The sequence below is a fragment of the Crocodylus siamensis genome, chromosome 1, assembly GCF_052110815.1.
Source record: "Crocodylus siamensis isolate JL-2025a chromosome 1, ASM5211081v1, whole genome shotgun sequence".
Taxonomy (NCBI): Eukaryota; Metazoa; Chordata; order Crocodylia; family Crocodylidae; genus Crocodylus; species Crocodylus siamensis.
This window is the reverse complement of record NC_143395.1, coordinates 26146249-26167716: the sequence shown is the minus strand read 5'-3', so window position 1 is coordinate 26167716 and position 21468 is coordinate 26146249. Positions and strand designations below refer to the sequence as shown.

Genomic DNA, 21468 nt, shown 5'->3' with positions numbered 1-21468 from the left:
AAAGTGAATCATGTGAAAGAAATGCAACTGACTTTTTAAGGTCACAGAATAAGTTCTCATCTGACCTGAAGAAATTTAGTGGTATAATTATAATGCTATTAGTTATTCAATTTAGCTCCCCATGGAGTCATACTTCCCTAGAATAAAAATGCCTTTTTCTCATTTAGCTTAAATGGCTGAAGTTTTCATTCAACTTTGCTGACATCATATTGTCTCTACAATATGGTATTTTTCTAACCAATTGTCATTAGAAAATGAAGTTCCTGACCCTGAGTGTTTCAACAGTGCACTACAATTTCATCACCAGACACTGAGTAGATCTGCTAACTACTCAAAATATGTCAAGTTAAGCAAGCACACAAGCTTTTACAGGCTCAAAGCTATTTCTTCCATTTTTGGAAGCAATAACCCTTCATATGTAATTGTTGCTCCCACCTGATTTCTCCAGAATAATATTTCATTAAAAAAATAGTTTAAAAAAATCACACCCCTTTCTGCCAAATGAAGCTGCCTCACTTTCCCAGAGATGTTTTGCACAAACAAGAATACAGAAATTAGAACAAGTGGGATCTGTTTCAAAGCATTAACTATATTTTTATATGATGTATAATCACTTTTCTAACATGGAGAACTAAGTGTAAAAACCATTAATGGGTTGTTGCAAGTGTTCACTCCACACACTAGGGCTGCACAAAGCTTTGGTCCCTGATTCAATTTGGCAGAGATTCGGCCTGATTCAGTGGCCAAATCTCCAAATCCAAATCAAATCAGGAGACCCTTTAATCGCTCTGAATCAAATCAGAACCCTCCAAATCAATACGGAAAGATTTGGTGATTCAGACATAGACACACCTTTAAATGTTTTTTCAGCGCACCTCAAGGTACCAGGCAGCTCGTGAGTGCTGCAAAGGTGGGGCACATGGGCTCCCCAGAGTGCTTGGCTGCAGACTCAAAAGTGGAGCAGAAGCACTTCCAGTACACTTCAGGGTCCACCGGGGAGCATATGCCCTCCCACCCCGCATCCCCCAGCTCAGTGACTGGTGCCTCCTGGGTCTGGGTGGGGCACCCAGGGTCCACACACAGCCAATCACCAAGCCGGGGGGGGTGAAGGAGGGCCCCCCCAGAGCGCTCCCCTATGGACCCAGAAGTGGACTGGAAGTACTTCTGAGTTTGCCAGCAAGCTCATGGGGGACCCTCCCTGCACTCCTGCGGGATCCTCCATGCGCCCCAGCATCACAGCAAGCATGAGCCACGCCTGGTGGCATGTAGAAAAAACATTTAAAGTTAAAGCTGTGCCTATGGCCAAATCGCTGATTCTCTGAATCGGCATCAAATCTTCAGATTCGGATTTGGCAAAATCAAATCGGGGACAGTGATCCAAATCACACACACTGAGAAAAGATTAAAGCTACTCTTAAGAATATGAAAGGTTAAATGTTTAAATGATAAGTATATTTATACCAGAATATATTCGCATGATCAAGGGGCAGCAGGGAAGGCCCTACAAGGAGAGGCTATGGGACCTGAACCTGTTCAGCCTTCACAAGAGAAAGCTGAGAGGGGATCTGGTGGCTGTCTATAAACTTATCAGGGGGACCAGAGGGGAATGGGTGAGACCCTGTTCCCCTGAGCGCCTCCCAGAGTAACAAGGAATAATGACCACAAGTTGATTGAGAGTAAGTTCAGGCTAGACATCAAGAGGCACTACTTCACTGCCAGGGTCAGGATCTTGAACCAGCTTCCAAGGGAAGTGGTGCTGGTTCCTACCTTATCAGTCTTTAGAAGGAGGCCTGATAACTACCTAGCTGAGATCATATGAGCTTAAACTTACCAGGGCAGGGTGTCAGACTTGATGATCTGCTCAGGTCCCCTCCGACCCTACATCTATGAACCTATAAACCTATGAAGCAGTAATAGGGTTACGATACGTGAGGATTTTCCTGGACATGTCCTCTCTTTGGATCCTCCCATCTCCGTCTAGGTGTTTTTTTGAAATCTGAACCAATGTCCAGGATTTTGCTTTTCTGGGGAGTGGTGGGGAGGGCAATTGGAGGCAGGGGGTATGTGCAAGTGCACACGCATACACACATGGCCAGCATCCAGCCTGGCAGGGTGATGGGAACAGCATTAGCAGCTGCATACAGGTAAGTGGGAGCCCTGGCTGGAGGGTGAGGGCTTGAGGACTGTTGGGGGCCGAGGGGTGTGGCAGGGGTGTGTGAAAGGGGTTGGTGTGTGAGGGGACAGGTGCCTGCCACCACTGGGGGAAGCTGTCTGGGCACCGGGGTTGTGGCAGGGCAGTGGGTATGGGGGAGAGATGCCTTCTCCTGCAGCAGGGGAAGGGAGTGAGGGGGAACCTTGGGGGCAGCAGGGAACTTTCTGGCGGGATTAGCAGCACAGGGGCTGATACCCAAGCTCTCAGGGGCAGGAGGTGCTGCCTGGGTGGGGAGGGGTATGGTCAAGCTACCTCATGCAGCACTGGAGCCCCAGCCCAGAGTGGGGGGTGCCACAGGCCTCTCCTCCTCCACCCTCCCACCTGCACTGGAGCCGAACGCTCTCTGCCACCATCCGCATGAATCACAGTTGCTACGACCCGGCCTGGTGAGGATGGGGGCAGCTGAGGGCCTCCTCCAGCAGGGCTGAGAGGAGCAGGGAGTTGTGGGCAGAGATGAGGGGAATTCACAGGGCTGGAGGGGCTGTGGCTTGGAAGTGTGGGCACAAGAGGGGGCGGGGGGCTCTGGGTCGGGAGTGTGAGCTACTGGCAACACCAAGGGGCTGTGACAGCAAAGACAGGCAACTGCAGGTTGGGAGTGAGGGGGACCAGTATGGCCTGGGGGGGAGTGGGGAACTGTGGGTTAGGAGTGAGAGGCACTGGGAGTGCCAGGGTCTGCAGGTCGGGAATAAGGGACAGCAGCAGGGATGGGGGGATGCAGGTTGAGAATGAGGGGCACTGGCAAGGCCAGGGGGCTGTGGGTTGGGAGGTGTCCCTAGAAAATGTGTCCTCTTTTTTGCAACTGGAAATATAGTAACCTATACCAGTAATGGATTACTCAAATCCAAGATGAGGTCTCCTCCCCCATGCTGGTGGGGGTGGGAGAACCTCATTTTGGATTTGAGTAAATATAGTAATCAAGCTGTAGTTAGTGAATGCATCTGATAATTCTTCTTGGGTTGGTGTTTAGTTCATAATCACCTCTGCTGTTTTTCTCTGAGCATCCTACAGTTTGTCAGATCCTCCTGGCAATTTGGTTTCTACTTTTCAGGGAGCTCCCCCCAGGGGCTTCTCACTTAGCACCACTGCAGCCATGTCTGATCTCTGAGACCTTCTCTGAAGCCAGCCCAGCCTAGGCTCCACCCTGGCTCCCTCCCACTCTGAGTTGCTGGCCTCTCTGACCCTCTTTGGTTGTTCTGTGTCCTTTACTCAAGGAGCTAGCATCCAATTCAGCTTCTGAGAGAGGGACTTTACTGGGAAGAAGTACAACCTGAATTTCCAAGCAGCAATGCTAATAGCTTCTCTTGAATAAAGACATTTATTGGGGCAAAGGCCACCTATGCCCTCTGTAAATGGTTAAGCAGTGCCTCTGTCCCTAATCCAACCCCCACAGCCCCTAGACCACCCCAAAGATTGTTTTGCTGTTCTTTTTCCAGTATTTCAAGGCCTTGAGACCTATAGCTGTTAGTCTGCTTAGACCATCCCCTTCAGATAATACCCTGCTTGTCCGTCCTTGCTATATCCGTCACCGTCATCATGTTTATTTCTCCTTCACCTCTGACTGTCTGCTGGGTATTACCTGCAATCCCTGCCTAGGTGAAGTGTCAGCAAAGCTGTTCAAGTCTCTGAAGAGGGATGTGTCTTTTGTCATATATCCAGCAACTCTGGCTTCACTGTCTCATTACCCCATTCTTCTTTATGCACTAGTTTTGGAGGTCAACTAAGGCAGCCAACATTATAACTTGAATACTTTATAATAGAAATGTGACAATATTCCTCATGGTCTGTCACATCAGCCGTGCCCACAGAGTTCTCCAGTTGATGTTGTACCAAGGCTTTTAGAGAAGGGTCTCCTGTTCTCTTTATATGAGGGCATGGGTGGATCCAGGATTTTGTGACGGGGTATGCAGGAGCAATGACTGATGATGCAGGGGTAGTTGCACCCCCACACCCAGCTTCCTCCCTCCCCCAACCATGGAGGGGCAGACTGTGCCACAGGAGCAGCAGTTAGGCACTTTTTTAAAAGTTCCTGAATCAGGTAAATTTTTCTCCATACTGTCAGCACCTCTTCTCACCAAAGCCAGAGGTGGTGGCTCAGCTCTGGCTTTGGCCCTGGGCTTGGGAATGGAAGCAGAGCTAAGCTGGCACATGCCCTGGGCCAAAATGGCTCATTTGGTAGGAGAGGGGGACATGGCTGGGGAAAACATAGGGCCATGGGGTGTGGAAGGGAACCTGCAGCCTACCCTCTACCCCTGCTCCCCTTCCATCAGCTGCCCCCTCTCCCTTATACCTTCTGCTCAAGCTCCAGTTTCTTCAACCCCAACCCAGCCTGGTTGGGGGCTGCTGCTGCTTCTCCCTGCCAGGGCTGGGCTGAAGCTAGACTGGGGCTGTGATGGTGCTGACTACCCTGGACAAACAGAGCTGCAGCAGAAGGTAAGTGGGGGAGCAGATTGCAGGGGGAGCAGGGGGTAGGGGAGGCAGGGAGTAGAGGGGCAGGCATGGGGGGACAGGAACAGGTTCAGAGGGGACAAAGGTACCCTCTCCCACTTCTTTCCTCATCACAGCAGTGGGGGAAGATAGACTTAGGATGACCTTCCACTAATTAGAGTCTATACATACATGGAAACTTACAATATAATTATAATTTTCCATGTATGGAATCTAATTATTGGGAGGGTCATCTTCAATTCAAAGTTATGTTGGAATAGGGTGAATACAGTAAGCAACAGCTAATCAGGTTATAATTAGGGGCCTATTTAAATTGCGGTTTTGCAATTTTCACAGAAGCCACAAAAAATGGAGATCTCTGCAATTGCTGCGAAAAATGGCACTGGCCGCGATTTGAACCAACTCCCCAAAAATGATTACTAGAAAACAAAGATTTAGATTTAAATGTAATGCTTAAATACAGTAATACTGTAATTTATATGATATTTCAGTGGACATTGCTATTTGATTATATGTTTTTTGCCTCTCAACTAATCAGCAAAAAGGAACAGGGCTGTTGGGACCGCTCCATCAATCGATAGTGAGGAGTGCAGCTGCTGGAAAATACCCACAAAATCAGCTCTGTGCACCAAGAAAAACCCTTTATCTTGCTGCAATTTAAGTAGGTTCCTAATTATAATACCTTCCAAACACTATTAGAAGCAGACTCCACTAGCCAAATTGTGAGGAACACATACACAAGGGGAAGAATGCACAGAACCTGCATTCTCTCCTTAAGTGTCCATTATAAGGGCTAATCACAAATTATTGAGGCTAATCAAAAATTCTGCCTCGTACCACCCTCTGTGTAAATCACCCTAGACCAGCAGTTCCTAAACTCTGACAGACTGTGAACTACCAATTTAAAACAATACAACCTTAAGTACCACCAACAAATTGTTCAGTTCAACCTAAGTACCACCAGCAAATTTTTGTCATATAAAATAATTATAATAAACCTGTTAACGCATACCACTGACAGGTTGTCTGTGTACCACTGGTGGTACCCATACAGAGATTGAGAACTGCTGACCTAGACAGAATGTACAGAAGGAAGGACAATAGCTCTGTCTACTCTGAGCTTGTAAGGTGCAGAGAGGGGATATACCAGGATGAATTATAGGCACATAAGACTAGAAAGGAGTCACCTGGGTTGCTTGAATTTAAATTTCCATCTAAATTCAGAACTGACTTAAACCATAAGACTCATGGGCAACTACATTACATAATTCAGTTTCTAAATCACCAGTTTAAAAAAATAACTTGACTGAATCTAAATCAAATATATCAAAAACATTTTTCTCTTCTTAAACAGACCTGTTTAAAATTCCATTTCAAATTACAACAAACTGGGTTAAGGCCTCAAACTACCGTATAAATGATATATAGTAGGTATATAAAAGGCCTCAAACTTCTATATAAATTTGCAAATAAAAGAAAAGATCCATGCAACCTTTAGAAATATGAGAGTAGTGTTTTTAATGATGAACTGAATCATGGGGAAATAACATTAACTTCAGATATGAAGCCATTTTTCACGTCAACATCATGTGCTTCATTTAAAAATCAAATATCAGTCTTTATTATCAAGTGAATATTATTGGCACTTTACAAATGAAAACACTTTCAGTGTCTATTGTTCGGGAAAGCGTTTGCCTTACTTATGTTTTCAGATTTGATAACTGGCATAGAACAGACTTTCATGTGTTCCAGTTTATTGAAAGTTGAAAAACCAAATGTGATCTGAAAAAGCCGAAAGCCTTGTTATTCTCTTCCAATCTATGAAAAAAATAGGCAAGAAAGGATAACATCAACTAATCCTGAAAACCTGAGACAAGAGGCCAGATTTTCACAAGTATTTAGACACCTAGGCTGCTTGCAGATGTTAAAAAACAAAAACAAAATTGTGCTTGACTTTAAACTTGGCACGCTCCTGTGCGGAGCCCAACACATGCCCAGAAGAGGCAGCACGTTAGTTGGACCCTGCTCACCGAGCGCATTAGTTGGACTCAGCTTTAGATGAAAGCATCAAAAAGCCCCACTGAAAAGCCTGATTTCTACAGACGTTGCAAAGCTGGGTTGAACTAACATGCTGCTTCTTCTGGTAAAGCACAGTTTCTTTGTTTTTTTAATGTCTGCCTGCAAGCAGCCCTAAAGATGTAGATAGGCAGTCTGTGGCATTTTCAATGCTTTGTAAGCTGGTTAAACACCTAACCTGATTTTGCCCTTCTGAAAGTATGATTAAATACCTACGTATCTTTAAAAATCTGGCCCATGGTGACCTTAGGCAAACAGGTCACTTCCTACCTACCTACAAATAATGCTTCCTTTATTTAAGAAAGCACTTAGATGCAAGCCTATTTTAGTAAGCTTACTTTTCATCTTATCTAATTCATTTAAAATTATCTTACTTTTATTAATAAATTTCAAAATGGTAACTTTGGGCTTTTGATTGTAGCCATGCTGGTCTAAGGACATAGTAGGCAGACAAGGTTCTTTGGGTAGATGTGGTATCTTCTATTTGACCAACTAAATAGTTGGAAAAATTGTTCTTTGCAAGCTTTTGGCACAAACACGCTTCTTCAGGCATAGAGAAAGTCTGCTGGTGAACTGTGCACTCTCCTGGGTAGAACAGAAGCCAAAATGCAGGTCTGTGACAATGCAAATACATGACAGTGAGGATCAGACGTGTGGACGATAATGTGTGTGAGACAGGTGGGAAGGAGAGGGGGACTGTTGAACTGGTGATAAAATAATGTAGCTGGTAAAAAGTGGACAGGTTAACTGGGGTTATCAGACGACAGGCAGGTTATAATGTGCCATGAAACCAATGTTTATATTTAGTCCATGATATTTTTGTATCCAGTAAATTTATTACATGTTTATAGGCTTGTCTACAAGTTATGAACAGTAACTTGATACAGTAATTTGTCTCCAAATGTAGATCTGATACAAATCATGAGTAAAGATTATCATTCAGAAAATAAATTGTAATATTCTCCAGTTTCTACAAGATGTAAACCTTAAGAGTATGAATAGATGTGTAGGCTAAAGCTATACAATAAGGGCTGTCCAACTTCTGAATGGCCAGAAGCTGCAGGCCCCCCAGCCATATGTCACAGGGGCCACAGCACTATACATCCCTCCTTCATCCCCCAATGTACCACATACACTTCCACAGCCACATGGCCTCCCTCCCTGGCACACAAGCCCCTGGAGCCACACAACCTCTCCCCAACCCTACTGCACCATGGGGGTGCTCCACCTGGCCCCCTGCTACACAGCAGGCAACTCCCACTACATCATACCACACTAGTACCTCCGCGTGGGCTCCCTGACCATGGGCTCCCTCAGTCCTGCAGGCCAAACAACTCTGCCCTGCCCCCAGGGGCAGAGACAGGCAGCACAGGCCATAGGAGGAAAGGCAGTTCTGGCTTAAATAATTGTGTGTAGTGTAGTGTAGTGCGTCTTGTAGCTCACAAGAAGACACACCAAATCTTACATAAAGGCCAGAGGGAGCTGCATGGATGAACTGGAGCCGAATGGATCAAACTGCTGGATGAATTATGCTAACCAATAAGAATGAAAGGAGCTGAAGTATAAAAGACAAAGCACAATTAAAATAAATTATCTGAAGCAAGTGTCCTGCTTGGTGGTTCAGTCAACTGTGGAAAACCTCACCAGTCTAAAGGACTCCACAGCAACTGCAGCCCGTATGTATACTTAGGAGCTCAGGGAACTTGTATGCCAACCTTAAGGCAAACCTCCAGCTGATGCTGCAACCTATGCTCAAATGATGTGGCGCTCCAGATAAACAATAATTCTGAGTTCTTACAGCACTTTTCATCAGTACACTTCAAAATGTGATATGAAGAAAGTCAGATGTATCATTATCCCTATTTAAAGTAGGGGAAATGGTCTGGAGAAGGGATTTGAAACTCAGTTTTCTGGACATTCAGAAGGATGCTTTGCCCCATCATGCTGGAATCTCTCCTGTATTTTTGATGTTCCTTTAGCCTAAGTTGGTTCTGGCACTCTCTTTCTGTGGCTTCTCTGGCACAATTCTTGAGCATGGGGGCTCTGTTCCTTGAACTACCATGCAAATAAGGTCTCATAGTCAAGCTTCCCTGACACATACTACCAATGCTACCTCCTTCCTGAGCTCCCCAGTCGTATAAGCATATTCTTTCCCAGAGCTCCAACATTGCAGATGCTCTAGCATAGGTGTGCCCAACCTGCAACATGCATACCAGAAGTGGTATGGGCAGCCTCCGTGTGTGGCATCCAGCAGATCAGGCAGAGGACAAGCAGTACAGCAGCTTATAGAGCAGGAAAGTGGACAGGGAGTACAGAGTGGAGAGCACAAAGCAGAGCAGAAAATAGAGCAGAGGAAGGGGATCACAGTGGCATTCAGGGAAAATGTGGGGCTAACTTGTGGCGCACCTACAAAAAAAGTCGTCCCCCACTGCTCTAACATATGGTTTACTACTTTAGAGATGTGACAGTTCAAGTACATTACTCATAGGTTTGCTAAGGTTTCAAAATTACTGCTATTCTTATATTTTTGTTTTGCTGAACTCCTACGCACCTTTCCCTGGCTCAACTTCTTTATTAAAATATTATTTTGGACTTAAGTCAGTCCAATAAGGAGACCTGGATTCTTCCTGTCCTGCATATGGCTTTTCCTCTGAACAATAGGCTACAGGGGCTGCTGTACTGTGGTATACAAGTCCCCTGATGTGGGCACAATTCTGGCAGCAGCAGGAATTTTTTTTCTGCTGTTAAAGCATTACACCAGTTCCCTTGAACAACAGAGCTATGGTGGCTCCAGGGTGCAATCGTTTCACACCCCTAAATAACATGGCTCTGCTGGCAGAACACTGCAATATAGAAAAAGATAGAATCCCGCTCTTTGATCTGTGCAGTCATGCCTTTTTAATCTTTAAAACAGCTAGTGAGAAATCCCCCTTTTTAGAAAACAAACTCCAGTTCTCTTTATCAGGTTATAAATCAGAGATAAAGATCAAGTGATCTCCAGCTTAGCAACTTCTCCCCTAAAGTTCAGGCTTGAAAAAAAAATGTTTTGCACTGGACAGTAGCTGATTCTGTCTGAGAAGATTTCCATATGAAAAGAGGCCCTTAGAGGTTTAATGACCCCTTGGAATTTTTGTTCAACAGGGAGGGCAGATTCAAAAAAAAGCCCACATTCAAAAATATGCTGCAGAAACTGCCATGTTGGATTGAACTGGTGCCCTACCACCAAAAGAGGCCACTAGCAGATGCTTTAGTGGCAGCTGTAAGAAAACCCTGCAGTGGACTTTTCTGGGATAACCTGTCCAGAGTCCCATCACTTAGCTTGTGACCTGAAGCAAAAGGGCTTATAACTCCTCCAAACTCTTTTTTTAAAACCTAACTGATGTAACTGGATTTTTTTCATCACAAAAATGCCCAACCTTCTTTAAATCCTGTTAAATTCTTAGCTTCAGTGATTTTTTTTGCCAGTGAAGTCTCATAATTTTGAGGTAAATATTACTGTCCACATTTTACTGTCCTGCAAGATGAATCACTGGCAGGTCCGGGGGTAGCTCAAGACCTCCTGACATTTATTTTACATACAAACAACAAAAAAGCACTGTTGCTCACCTTGTGTGTGTGGTAGCCTGTCTTTGTCATCTCACACCTGTCATTCCTGTCCTGCTTCTCCCACTCCCATGCTTCATGAGGTAGCCAGGTAAAGAAAATGGAGAGGCACCAAGGAGAACATTGAAGGTGAGGTCCCCCAACAGCTGTGGGGACTCTTCCTGGAAAAATGAAATGCAAGCAGGAGTTTACTTCCCACAGGACACAGCACTTGCCCAGATCTCTTCCTCCTTCCCTTCACCTTCAGCTATTGGGAAGTCTAGCTCCCCTGGGGTCACAGGACTTACCCCTCAAAGCCCAATTTCCATTTCTCTTCTTATATTCATAGTCTTATCCTCATAAACTTCTCTCTCAAACATCCCACATCTCTCCCTCCTTTTCTCCACTCATGATCTCCAGGATCAGCTCTGTCAGTCTTGTTGCCCGGGAATTTCTCCCTCCCTCCCACTCTCCTCACCCCCAGCCTATTTTCTCTGGGAATTGCTGCTGTTCTCTTCTGTGGGCTAGGATCCCTGCACTACACTGACTTCTCTCTACCTCAGTCCTCGAAGTTAGGGGAGGAGTAAAGCTACCTGGGGGAGGAAAAGCTGCCTGAGCTGGACTTGGTATTCAGGTGGTTGCCCACAAATTTGTCTTATTCCTGCCTTTCCCCCTGGGGGCTGGAGGCCACCCTGGCAGAGAACTGCTGCAGTCAGCCAGCAGTGAGGGTTGGACAGGACATAGCAGTGGCAAAAATCACTGGGATTTTGCCTAAAATTAATTTGCAAGCTCTTTGGGGCATCGACCATGTCTGCTAAAGGATACTGGATGCACAGAATGTTTCAGAGGCGAGCCGTGTTGTAGGGTCTGATATAAAACTTGAGCCCATGACGATTCAAGAGCAACAAATTTGACACTGATAAAAAGTTGGGACTTATTCCCACAAGGTTTCAAGGCCAAGATCTTACCAACATTTTTAAAAAGGCTAGACTTTTAGATCAGTATGGATTCTATCCACAGGCACAATAGATATGATTTTAAAGTAATAAATGTAAACTGTCACGCTCCAGGGCAAGGCATCCGCAAAGAGAGGGTAGGAAGAAATTCCCCCTTTACAGTTAGTTATTGTAATTCTCTACTATGTGATGTCTTGCAACTTCTTCTGATGCATTTGGGACATGGGTTTGCTCCTTGGGGCCTTGCTGTTAGTAAGAATCAAGGGCAGACTAAGGGGAGGTACATTTGCACTCTCTCCCCTTTGATTTCTGCTCTACCCAAACTTTAAAGCCAACTGCTTAGGAGGGGCAATGGCATTTCTGTTCAGGCAGTACTGAGTCAATTGACTTCATGGCTCATTATAATCTGATCCCTGCTTATGTCACTTCATTCCATAGGTATTAAGGACCCACTCTCCTTTTTAATGGTCTTGATGTTCTGCTATCCAAAGTATCCTTTCTTCTGAATTTTGCTTCAGATGAAGTCTGTCTTCTATCTCATTGCCCTGCAGACTGTTTTTTAGCTCCACCTAAAAACCTTAATTGAGATGTATTAATATTAACTCAGGACTGATGGTGAAGTACTGGAAGCACTCTCAAGACACTCAAGAAAACTAGATTTTATGTTACAAATCTGCATGCTATGTACATCTAACTATAATAACTACCAGACTAATGAAACAATCTGTTTTGACTATTTGGATCTTTGTTTTTTGGCCTGACTTTTAAACTTAATGCATAATCTGCCAAATCTGGGCACATGCTGATAAAGTTATGTTTGCTTTTACTTTGATCTTGGACTGAATAATACAGTGCTTAGGTCTCAAGCCTGTTAATAAAGTTTCTAGTCTCTCTTTTAACTGGAGAAAAATATGTGTCATGAACAAACTTCACTTCACAAACTTACTGGATACAAAAGTCATGGGCTCAATATAGACATTGGATTTATGACACATTACAACCTGTCGGACACCTGATTCACCAGGTACCTCCAGATCTTATCATTTATTTACACTTCTGTTTTTCCCTCTTCCTCTCCTCCCCTCCTTTTCTACTCTTTGTCTTCCTAATTTCCAGCTATTTCACAGACTGCCTCTTTTCTACCTTGAGTCTCCCTTATTTACCTTTGACATTGTTTCCCCCTGGTTTCCCCGCTTCTGTCCCCATTGTTTCCTTAATTTCCACCTATTTACAGTCTCACTGACATCCTATCACACTTTTAGTTTCTTTCATTCCTTGCAGATCTCAGGACAGCAAGGACTCCCTATGCCTGAGTGAAGAAAGATGCTTGTGCCTGAAAGCATCCAAAGAGCTTTTTTCCAACCAATAAAAGATATCACATCTCCCCAAAGAAACTTACCTGTCATGTTCTATGTGACCAACCATGCACCTTCACCACCCCCCTTCAAAATCCTAGATCCACCCCGGTAAGGATAGGGTGGGCCATCGAGGCACCTCAAGAACAGAGGGCAGTTGCTGTCCCCACCACCATGAACCTTGCATGCCTCCCAAGGCTGTGGGGGCACAGTGAGCTCCCGCAGGTGGCGTTGGCAGAACAGGCCGAGCAGGAAGCTCCCGCAGGTGGCCACAGTGGTGTCGGTGGCGGGCTAGGGGTGGTGCTGAGCAGTGAAAAATTGAGAACATAAAGGCATCCAGTTTCATATCAATAGAGGACAAAGGACTGGAAAACCAGACTGTCTTCTACAAAACCGGAGGAATGGCCACCCAGCAGCTAGTGGGTCAGTCAGGTGTGGTGTTTGGGGCAGCATCCAGATAAAGGTTGAAGTAGGGATGCCAAGTCTCTGTGAATCTGCTCCGGGAGGTTTATGAGGTTAATGACTTTACATCAGGAAGGCAAATGCATGTTAAAAATCCACTGGCCTACTATCTAAATCAAATGCAACATTCACTACTTATTTTTATGAATGCCTGAGCATTTATCTCCCGGATGACTCTCAGTGGTCGGTCTCCTGAGGATTGGTTTCTAATCCCTGGAGGATTCAACCCTCGCTTGAAGTCGACTCCGTCGCTCCAGGGCCCGGGCGCCGCTCGGCTCGGCTCTCCCGCGCGCGCCGCCCGGAACCCGAGTGCTTGGCGCCGGCGCCGGCCGGGCCGTAGTGCCGCTGCACAGCTAGGCCGGGGCGCCGCGGCCATGGACGAGGAGGAAACGGTGAGGGCGGGCGCGGCGCGGGGCCGGGGCCGGGAGCGGGAGCGGGAGCGGGAGGGAGCGCCGGGCTCGACTGCAGGAAGGGACCAGCCGGGACAAACCTGTGCTGTACACGCAGCGTGCGTGGACCTCCTTGTGTGTGTCTCTGCCCACGCAACCACATGCGCACGTGAGGCTGTGTGCGCACGCACACCTGTGGGTGTGTGCGGCACAAGTCATCCACATACACACACTTCAATATAACTGTGTATGTGTGCGCAACAAGTAATACACATACACGCATCAGTATATACTGTATGTATGTGTATACTTGTGCTGTACACACGCACTGTGTGTGTGTTTTGGGCCAGGAACACATGTATCAGGTACATGTCCACACTGATGCACACGTTGGTCAGTTTATACACGTTAATCGAGTGTGTGTGTGTGTGTAGCACAAGTAATACATATACACACATCTGAATATATACTATATGTGTATATATACACTTGTGCTCTACACACTGCACACGCAAGTGTGTGTGTATGTATCTATGTATACACATACACATTGGTCAGTCTATAGATATATACTATATGTATGTCTATACACACAAATCATGTGTGCAGCACAAGTAATACACATACACACATCTAAATATATATATGTGTATATATACTTGTGCTGTATACATGCTGCACATGCAAGTGTGTATGTATCTATATGCATCTACATATGCGTACACACGTGCACACATTGGTTGGTGTATACAGTCTCTGTGTGCATTTATAAACACACATAAATACAAACATATACATACCTGTACTATTTATACTCCGTGTGTGCATATGTATATATAATATATCATATCACATGTATATATACTCATGCCTTGTGTGTGTGTCTCTGTACACATATAAACCATGTGAGTACATGTGCGTATTGCAACTTGGGCATGTGTTTCCATGCGGAGTGGGTGGCTCTGGATTCTTGGTTCAGTCCACGATACGCTGTTTCTGCCACTCCTGCTTTTCCATCTCCTGTTGTCGTTGTGAGGTTTCAAAGTACAGAGACTCTTCCTCCATTTGGGATGGTCCTGGGCAGTGGTCTCCCACGAGTTGATGTCCATGTTGCATTTCTTCAACTTGACCTCGAGGACTTCCAAATCACACCTGCCTTGTCCAAGTGCTTAGATGACCTTCTTCTAATTGCTGCTTTCATGCCAGTTCATGACCAGGAGCTTCCAGGCCTCTCAATCCTGCTCCTGTCATCGCTAGTGGGTTGTTGAAAAGCCTGAAAAATGTGCTATAGCTGTTTTCATGGAAGATGCTTGTACATGATTTCTTTTGTTATGGAGAAGCTCCTGCACATCAGCTTCCACAGGGTTCTTGACAGAATGAGACCTTGATCCAACGGCGAGGAGGCCAATACAGTTGGTGATCTTGTTCCATTGTGGCCTTCGTCTGCCCTCGCAGCCACTGAGATTCTAACATCTTCCACCTGCTCTGCTGCTAAGGACTTGTAGACCCATGGCTGGGGGCTAGACAGATTTATTATAGTGGTGACCTGTACTTGCTGTGTCACAGCACCATCAGAGGACTTATGTGGCTTTTCAGGAGGGAGAACATTGCCATCTGCTGTCCCCACCACATCCTGGTGGTGCTGCTGCTGCTTGGTCTGCAGCTGCTTATTCATCAGAGTTACCCCTGCTTCTTTCACAGCTAACCTTCCCTGAAGGTCATTCCACTATCTGCCACCTGTGGATGTACTGGGTAGCAAGACAACTCTGCAACTGAGAGGGATTGCCTATGATGATCTCACACATGCGTGCGTGCAGACACTTTGTATGTGTGTGTGCTTACATACATACATGTGTAAACCGTGTGTGCGTGTGTGTGTGTGTGTGTACTGTTACCCAGATAACAGATAACCTTGTGGGTAAGCTACTGATAAGAGACAGGAACAGCTCTACAGCCAAACCTCTTATTTCCTTGCACTCTAAAACATGAAAACAAACATTTATTGTTTCACTGAAGCTTTTGAAACTGAACCGAACCACATCTCTTGTGGACTTGGGGGTCATCATTGACCACAAGATGAACATGAGCCTCCAGTGCGATGCTGCGGCTAGTAAAGCGACCAAAATGCTGGCGTGCATCCATAGATGCTTCTCGAGCAAATCCCGGGACGTCATTCTCCCCTTGTACTCGGCCTTAGTGAGGCTGCAGCTGGAGTACTGCATCCAGTTTTGGGCTCCACAATTCAAAAAGGATGTGGAGAAGCTTGAGAGAGTCCAGAGGAGAGCCACGCGCATGATCAGAGGTCAGGAAAACAGATCTTACGATGACAGGCTGAGAGCCATGGGACTCTTTAGCCTGGAAAAGCGTACGCTCAGGGGTGATCTGATGGCCACCTACAAGTTTATCAGGGGTGACCACCAGGATCTGGGGGAACATCTGTTCACCAGAGCGCCCCAAGGGATGACGAGGTCGAACGGTCACAAACTCCTGCAAGACCGTTTCAGGCTGGACATAAGGAAGAATTTCTTTACTGTCCGAGCCCCCAAGGACTGGAACAGTCTGCCAGCGGAGGTGGTTCAAGCGCCTACATTAAACACCTTCAAGAGTAAATTGGATGCTTATCTTGCTGGGATCCTATGACCCCAGCTGACTTCCTGCCCTTTGGGCAGGGGGCTGGACTCGATGATCTCCCGAGGTCCCTTCCAGCCCTAATGTCTATGAAATCTATGAAATCTTAGAAGGTGTTGATTAGTTAGGATTTACATACTTGGGAAAGAGAGGGAGGGTTTCTTATCTCCTTTCCTTCCCATTGTGGAATATTGTTCAATGCTGACCTGTTTCTTCTTAGTTTATGGTCTTCTCTGAAAAGGCTGTTTTTGTTTTTACAAATTATTTAAGCATCTTAGCAAAACTATATCTATTATAGCAAAATAACATCTAATAACTTTGGTTACATCAGTCACTGCTACTAATATTTTTAAGATAAAGCTATGATACAGTGTATACGGATTATTTAATGCATGGACTTCCCTTATCTCCTTTCAGGTTTTGTGCTTTATTTAATTGTGCTTAATGGCTTCCTTTATATGCAGACCAAGTTAGTTCTCACATCTACAAAGGTTCACAGGACAATCACTCAGAAACAGGCTTTGGGGCCTTCTGTTCTGCAGTACTTCCCTAGCTTGGCTTAGGCCCCTTGAAAATGGCCAAGGTTGGCAACAGAACATGTATAAAATGCACATACGTGTGTGTACATATATACTCTGTGTCTGTATGTATGCATATAAGCCTCATGTGTTTGTGTGTGTACACATGTAACCCAAAAGACTCTCCCTATGCCTGAAGAAGGGTGTTTGTGCCCAAAAGCTTGCAAAACACAATTTTTCCAACTATTTAGTTGGTCAAATAAGATATCACATCTACCCAAAGAAACTTGTCTACACATATAAACTGTGTGTGTGTATGCACACATATAAATTGTTTGTGTATGCACACAAACCTTGTGTGTGTACATATAAATACATTGTGAATGCTCTTGTGTTTATGCACATCTAGACCGTGTGCTCACCCATGTGTGTGTTGCAGACTCTTAGCTATCATAGGAGACCAGAGCTCCTCTCCCTGTTAACAAAAGTATTGTAGTCGCTGTAGTGACAGGTTCTCTTAAAACCTCTTATCTCAATGATGTCCCAAATAAAAAACCTTTGCTTAGTTAAAGGCAACTGGACTGTTTCTTACCAGGCAGCCAACCTAGGTGCCAAATGCATCAGAAAAAAATGAAAGAAGTCCCATAGTGGACAAATGTATATGTGTGTGTGTGTATACAGCACAAGCTTTCATGAGCTGAAATTCACTTCATCAGATGCTATGAAATGATGTGCAGAAAGCAGAGTATAAGAAGGTGAGTGAAATTGGAATACAAAAAACAAGGGAGTTGTGGGGTGGGGGGAGAGTGCTGGGAGAGACAAGCAAATGAACATTAAACCAGCATAAAGGAGTTACCAAAACTAACCAAGGTAATGGGGTAAGAATCCACAGTCTGTTTAAACCAGACTTAACATAATCGAATCTGTGGATGATTTGGTCTGGAATTTTTTGCTCACAAAAGCTATACTTATATATCTACTGTGGTTTGTTTGTAAGGTATAAATCTACCCTGCCTTCAGTCTGAAGTTAGGCAGAAGGCAGGATAAATTTGTACCTTACAGACTAACAAAGGTAGAACCACACACACCCCAGAAGCTTTGTGAGTCCGTGGTCATGTTCATCAGGCGATATGAAAGGACAGCATAGAACAGTGTATAAAGTGGAATGGGTGATTAGAATACAACAGGTAGAGAAGCAGGAGGGAGGGGGCAGGGGAAGGGCTATGAGGTATACAAGAAAAAAACTTATAGGAACACAGGTGTCACAAAAACTAATCCAGGTAATGGGATAATAATCTGTAGTTGCTGTTTAACTCATGCTTAACACAGTCTAGTTTTGAATAATTTCTTCTGCAGTTTCCGATGGTACCATGGTTAAGAATCTCTGGGAGAAAACATTTTAACTGCATTTTGTTCCATCAGTATTTTAATGCTCATTGTTGCTTGATAGCTCAGTAGTAAGTTAAAACTTGTCTTATTTACTACATATGGAAGTCAAATACCGTCTATTTTTTTTCTTTTAGAGAGATTATAATGAGCCCTGTGTACAATGTTCTGATGTAAACTGGGGTCTTACTGACGAAGGCAAATTTTATTGTAAATCTTGTCACAATGTTATAGAGGTAAGTAAATAAACTCTCCACTCTCCTCTATCACTTAAAACTAGTGAATTTTCATTTGGATTACTACAAGATGCAGACAACATTATGGATCTTTTAATTCTATGGCTAAATTATGCTGTTAAAAATACTGCACCCCCAAACAGTGAGAGAGAGGTGAGCAGAAGGTGCCATGCTATTGTGGCTAGATTGCTTCCAGGACTTGAGTGTCTCATTTAGAACATAGTTAAGTATCTCTACACTATATGACATAGACATGATTAGTTGCATCATCCATATACAATCATAGTTTCCTGTTTGTCATTCTTCAGTTTTAAGATTTAAACTTATTTCTATCTTATTCTTTTCTTTATAGTTTCATAGTTTCTAGGGTCAGAAGGGACCTGAGCAGATCATCTAGTCCAACCCCCTGCCATGGCAGGAAAGAGTACTGGGGTCAAATGACCCCAGCAAGATGTTCATCTAACCTCCTCTTAAGCACCCCCAGGGTAGGAGCCTGCACCACTTCTCTTGGAAGTTGGTTCCAGACCCTAGCTGCCCCTTAATTAGGTGAAATGATGCAAATCATAGAATCACAGAAAATTAGGGTTGGAAGATGCCTCAGGAGGTCATCCAGTGACCTACCCACTGCTCAAAGCAGGACCATCTCCAACTACATCATCCCACCCAAGGCTTTGCCTAGCCAGGTCTTAAAAACCTCTAAGGGTGGAGATTCCACCCCTCTCTGGGTAGCCTGTTTTAGTGCTTTACTACTTTCTAGTGAGAAATTTCTTCCTAATATCTAACCTAAATTTCCCTTGCTGCAACTTGAGACCATTTCTCCTTGTTCTATTTATCTTCCACCACTGAGAACAGTCCAGTTGCATCTTCTTTGTAACCACTGTTCAGGTAGTTTAAGGCTGCTATTAAATCCCCTTTCAGTATTCTCTTTTCTAGACTAAATAAGGTCAGTTCCTTCAGCCTCTCCTCATATGTCATGCCCCAGCTCCCTAATCTTTTTGTCCACATCCTTTCTGTGATGTGGGACTCAAAACTAGAAACAGTACTCCAGATGTGGCCTTGCCAGTGCTGAATAGAAGAAAATAATCAGTTCTGCTGGCAGTGAGGGTTCTTGCACTAAATGTTCTGGCTCAGGTAGCCCATGCAAATTAGATATTGCTGTTTTCTTACTAACCTCCCTTTTTATTTTGCAGAGAACTAAAGAGGTTTTAGTTTCTGATGCTATTCCTAATACCAAGATCCAGTCACTCTCCAAAGGATTAAGAAAGAGGAAAAAAATTGGTATGAAGATTTCATAATATATTATTTCTACTAACACATCTTTCTAAATTTTCAGTTTTTCAGGATAACGATATACTAATTTTAAGTGTTGCCAATATAGTTTGTGAGCAAATTAGGTTTTTTTTTTCTGTAATTGGCCCATGTGAAGGTGCTTTATATGGATATTGGAAGTGGTTCAGTCCTGGTATGAGATTTGTGTAATAAAGAAGAACAAAATATGCACACCCAAGATAGGACAAGAAGAAAAGGTAGTTGTTGAAACTGCAGCAGACTTGAAATATAAATGAAAGAAGGGCATTTTGTTACATTGCTTTAAATTGGGAGAGACAATGAATTAGAGAATAGGAGTAATGAGAATGTAGATGAATGTAGGAAAATTTGAAAAGAACAGGAGGAGCAGGAATTATGAACGGAAGCAAGGGCAAAATTGTGTAACATTTGGAACCACGAGATAATGAGTAGATTGCAACAGATTTGGCCCCTTTTTCAGCTAACACTGATCTTTGTAGGATGGTTTGAATGTCTGACAAGGTCTCTTAAATGTAAATCTCCAGGATTCGATGAAAGAGACAGAAAATAAAATGGAGGGTATGCTGCTCTCTCATCCCCTTTGCTGTTGAAATGAGTTCTAGTTTTTCAGGCTGGTAATGGGGAAGAAACAAGCATGCTTCTTTTTCCCTGACTACTATGTTTTGTTTTGTTTCAAACCTCTCATCAGCTAACATATCAACATGGTTTTTGTAATGCAATATTAGTGAACTCTCTTTTTCCTACAGCTATTTGATTCTTGAGAAATATGTGGAAAAGCTGTTGTTATTCAGTTGCTTTTTTGTCATTTAAGAAACTATCCTTCATTGAGTTATTTGAGGTACTTTGTAGAGGTTTGGTCCAGGATGTGTGGGGTTTCCCTAATCAAAGCAATGTTCTAGTTCCTGCAGTAAGAGATCAAGTTGTTAATGTACTAAATGGGTATGTGTGGAGAGAAACAACCATTTTTGTTTGTTATTCTGTAGATAAAGGATGGGAATGGTATGTTTGTGAAGGCTTTCAGTATATACTCAAGAAGCAAGCTGAAGCCCTGCAAAAATTAGGGGTGTGCCCACGGATGAAGGTAAACAGACCTGAGAGCATGAGCTCTGAATAAGTGCAGTTGATCTTGTTTATTTCACAAATATTGGTATTCTAAGATAGATGGAATAAACTTATCTTAAGAACTTACTGAGGAGGAAAAGATGGTAAATCTATGAAAATAAATATACTGGGCACAGTGTAGCAGGGGACTGGGGTGTACCTGCTGCTTGCTGGTGGCAGAGGGGAGCTAATGAGAGACTCACCTAACCAGAGGGCTCAGGTGGGAGCTATATAAGTCCAGAGCCTGCATGGGTCAGGCAGTCTCTCTCTGGTAGCCATGAAGTGAGGAGTTCCTGGCAACAGAGCAGAAGGGCCCCTGAAGGAACATAGATTTGTCTAAGCCAGTGGGTCTCAACCTTCTTTGTACCAGGACCCATCTGTAAACATCAATGGCCAGTCCCAATCCCGTTCCCCTCACTCCTGGTCTGCTGCCCCCAGCCCTCAGTGTGTGGGGCGGGGTGGGTGTGTAGGGTAGGAGGGGCCCCAAGCAGCCCTTGCAGACTGGAACCCTGGCAGCCTGCAAGGAAAAAGCCATAGCTTTCTGTATTTTTCTCCTTTTAAAGGGGAATCCATTTTAAATGTTTGATACATTTTTAAAGTTTGTTTGCAACCCTTTCATATATTCTTGTGACCAACGGGTTGAGAAATGCTGATCTAAACAACTCTGCAGGGCTGGGATTAGAGGCAAGTTTCCTAGGCAGAGAAAGACTGGGTTTTACAGATAAGTGGCCTTTGTTTTATGTTAAACCTGTAGAGGGTTTGAGGTGTCTGCCTGAGGGCTGAGCTGCTTCTTGTTTATTGAAGTTGCGCTGGT

At 44.3% G+C, this 21468-nt stretch overlaps 1 protein-coding gene and 1 long non-coding RNA gene across 7 annotated transcripts in view; one reads left to right on the top strand and one right to left on the bottom strand.

Annotated features, from left to right (window-relative positions):
* LOC149872658 (uncharacterized) overlaps nt 1–17286 on the bottom strand; it is a 233820-nt gene extending 216534 nt beyond the window's left edge. For 4 of the 6 annotated variants that reach the window (XR_016440206.1, XR_016440197.1, XR_016440201.1 and 1 more), the window contains exons 1-2: nt 13579–17286; nt 10340–10497 (exon numbers count right to left, since the gene is read on the bottom strand). This is a non-coding gene — a long non-coding RNA (uncharacterized LOC149872658). Of the gene's footprint in view, nt 1–6165; nt 7348–10339; nt 10498–12670; nt 12937–13578 lie in introns of those variants that run through there. The other 2 variants (XR_016440205.1, XR_016440196.1) reach the window with 2 other exon arrangements.
* Nucleotides 13126–21468, top strand: part of TAF1B (TATA-box binding protein associated factor, RNA polymerase I subunit B) — a 52025-nt gene continuing 43682 nt past the window's right edge. Inside the window, exons 1-4 of the mRNA XM_090032288.1 lie at nt 13126–13480; nt 18147–18245; nt 19436–19523; nt 20537–20634. Coding sequence (XP_089888414.1) covers nt 13259–13480; nt 18147–18245; nt 19436–19523; nt 20537–20634 — 507 coding nt within the window. The 5' untranslated portion in view covers nt 13126–13258. The remainder of the gene's footprint in view (nt 13481–18146; nt 18246–19435; nt 19524–20536; nt 20635–21468) is intronic.